The sequence below is a fragment of the Ammodytes marinus genome (assembly GCF_949987685.1).
Source record: "Ammodytes marinus genome assembly, chromosome: 6".
NCBI classification, from domain to species: Eukaryota; Metazoa; Chordata; class Actinopteri; order Uranoscopiformes; family Ammodytidae; genus Ammodytes; species Ammodytes marinus.
In genome coordinates, this window is record NC_137235.1 from 994,588 (window position 1) to 997,087 (window position 2,500).

At 44.1% G+C, this 2,500-nt stretch overlaps 1 protein-coding gene across 1 annotated transcript in view; it reads left to right on the top strand.

Annotated features, from left to right (window-relative positions):
- kif16ba (kinesin family member 16Ba) overlaps positions 1-2,500 on the top strand; it is a gene marked incomplete at its 3' end in the record, with an annotated part of 34,666 nt that overhangs the window by 7,007 nt on the left and 25,159 nt on the right. The window contains exon 6 of the mRNA XM_080029849.1: positions 664-773. Within this exon, the coding sequence (XP_079885975.1) occupies positions 664-773 (110 nt within the window). The remainder of the gene's footprint in view (positions 1-663; positions 774-2,500) is intronic.

A 2,500-nucleotide genomic window follows, 5' to 3' on the forward strand; every position in this document is an offset into this window, starting at 1 on the left:
GCTGCCTGTCTGTACTATGTGTGTGTGCTGGAAAAAAATCAGTGTTAATACACAGCCTAGGCTCTGTAAACGGGCATGTGACTTGCTACGATGGGCCCTTTGTTTACGTACCAGTTTACAGAGCCTAGGCTGAGTATTAACTAGGGCTGGCCCGAATTATTCGAATATTCGAATACTCGTTCGGAAAATTAGTATTCGGAGCTTAAATTAGTATTCAGAGCTTCGTTTTTATTTTTATTTTTTTTATAATTTTTAATTATAATTTTTTTTTACAACAAGCTAGTACTGCAATATAATGTCATCAAATTATTTTATATTTGGATATAAAAGTTAGTAATATTGTAGTAGTAGTAGTAGTAGTATTGCTCATTTAGGAGGATATTACATCACTAAGTGTCATAGCGCATCCATTACTTCACCTCCGAGCGCGTAAATATTGGGATTATTAAAGTTTTTTTCAATTTATTTTTTTATTTAAAAAAAAAAAAATAATATATATATATTTTTTTTAAATGTTGTTTTTGATGGTGTGTTTTTCTGGAACTAATATTCGAATATTCGCTCGGAAAAACCAACGAATATTCGAAGCCTGAAAAATGGCATTCGGGCCAGCCCTAGTATTAACACCAAGTTAAGTTGATTTGTCGTGTGTTGTTGTTTCAGTTACCTGGAGATCTACAACGAGCGAGTCAGAGATCTACTGAGAAGGAAAAGCACCGAGAACTGCAACCTCAGAGTGAGAGAGCATCCCAAAGTAGGACCCTATGTGGAGGGTAAGACTGTCTGTCTGTCTGTCTGTCTGTCTGTGTGTCTCTCTGTCTCTCTCCCTCTCTCCCTCTCTCTTTCTCTCTCTGTCTGTCTGTCTCTCTCCCTCTCCCTCCCTCTCTCTCTCCATCTCTCTCCATCTCTCTGTGTGTCTGTGTGTGTATAATGTGTGTATGTGTATAATGTGTGTGCCCCCCCCCCCCCTCTCTCTCTCTCTCTGTCCCTCTCTCTTTCTCTCTCACTCTCTCTCTCTGTATGTGTGTAATGTGTGTGTGTGTGTATAATCTGTTTGCCCCTCCCCTCTCTCTCTCTCTCTCCATCTCTGTGTCTCTCTGTGTCTCTCTGTGTGTCTGTGTGTGTATAATGTGTCTCTCTCTCCCCCCCTCTCTCAGACCTGTCTAAACACTTGTCTCTGTCTCTCTCTCTCTCTCCCTCCAGACCTGTCTAAACACTTGTCTCTGTCTCTCTCTCTGTCTCTCTCTCTCTCTCTCTCTCTCTGTATGTATAATGTCTCTCTCCCCCTCCCTCCAGACCTGTCTAAACACTTGTCTCTCTCTCTCTCTCTCTCTCTCTCTGTCTCTCTGTATGTATAATGTCTCTCTCTCTCTCTCTGTCTCTCTCTCTGTATGTATAATGTCTCTCTCCCCCTCCCTCCAGACCTGTCTAAACACTTGTCTCTCTCTCTCTCTCTCTCTCTCTCTCTCTCTCTCTCTCTCTCTCTGTATGTATAATGTCTCTCTGTATGTATAATGTCTCTCTCTCTCTCTCTGGCTGTCTCTCTGTATGTATAATGTCTCTCTCTCTCTCTCTCTGTCTCTCTGTATGTATAATTTCTCTCTCTCTCTCTCTCTGTCTCTCTGTATGGTTAATGTCTCTCTCTCTCTCTCTCTCTCTCTCTGTATGGTTAATGTCTCTCTCTCTCTCTCTCTCTCTCTCTCTCTCTCTGTATGGTTAATGTCTCTCGCCCCCTCCCTCCAGACCTGTCTAAACACTTGTCTCTCTCTCTCTCTCTCTCTGTATGGTTAATGTCTCTCTCCCCCTCCCTCTCTCTCTCTCTCTGTCTCTCTCTCTGTATGGTTAATGTCTCTCGCCCCCTCCCTCCAGACCTGTCCAAACACTTGTCTCTCTCTCTCTCTGTCTGTCTCTCTGTATGGTTAATGTCTCTCTCTCTCTCTCTCTCTCTCTCTCTCTCTCTGTATGGTTAATGTCTCTCTCTCTCTCTCTCTCTCTCTCTCTCTCTCTCTGTATGGTTAATGTCTCTCTCCCCCTCTCTCTCTCTCTGTATGGTTAATGTCTCTCTCTCTCCCCCTCCCTCTCTCTCTCTCTCTCTCTCTCTGTATGGTTAATGTCTCTCTCCCCCTCCCTCTCTCTCTCTCTCTCTCTGTATGGTTAATGTCTCTCGCCCCCTCCCTCCAGACCTGTCCAAACACTTGTCTCTCTCTCCCTCTGTCTCTCTCTCTCTCTGTCTCTCTGTATGGTTAATGTCTCTCTCTCTCTCTCTCTCTCTCTGTATGGTTAATGTCTCTCTCCCCCTCCCTCTCTCTCTCTCTCTGTATGGTTAATGTCTCTCTCCCCCTCCCTCTCTCTCTCTCTCTGTATGGTTAATGTCTCTCTCCCCCTCTCTCTCTCTCTCTCTCTGTATGGTTAATGTCTCTCTCTCTCTCTCTCTCTCTCTCTCTCTGTATGTATAATGTCTCTCTCTCCCCCCCTCTCCCAGACCTGTCTAAACACTTCT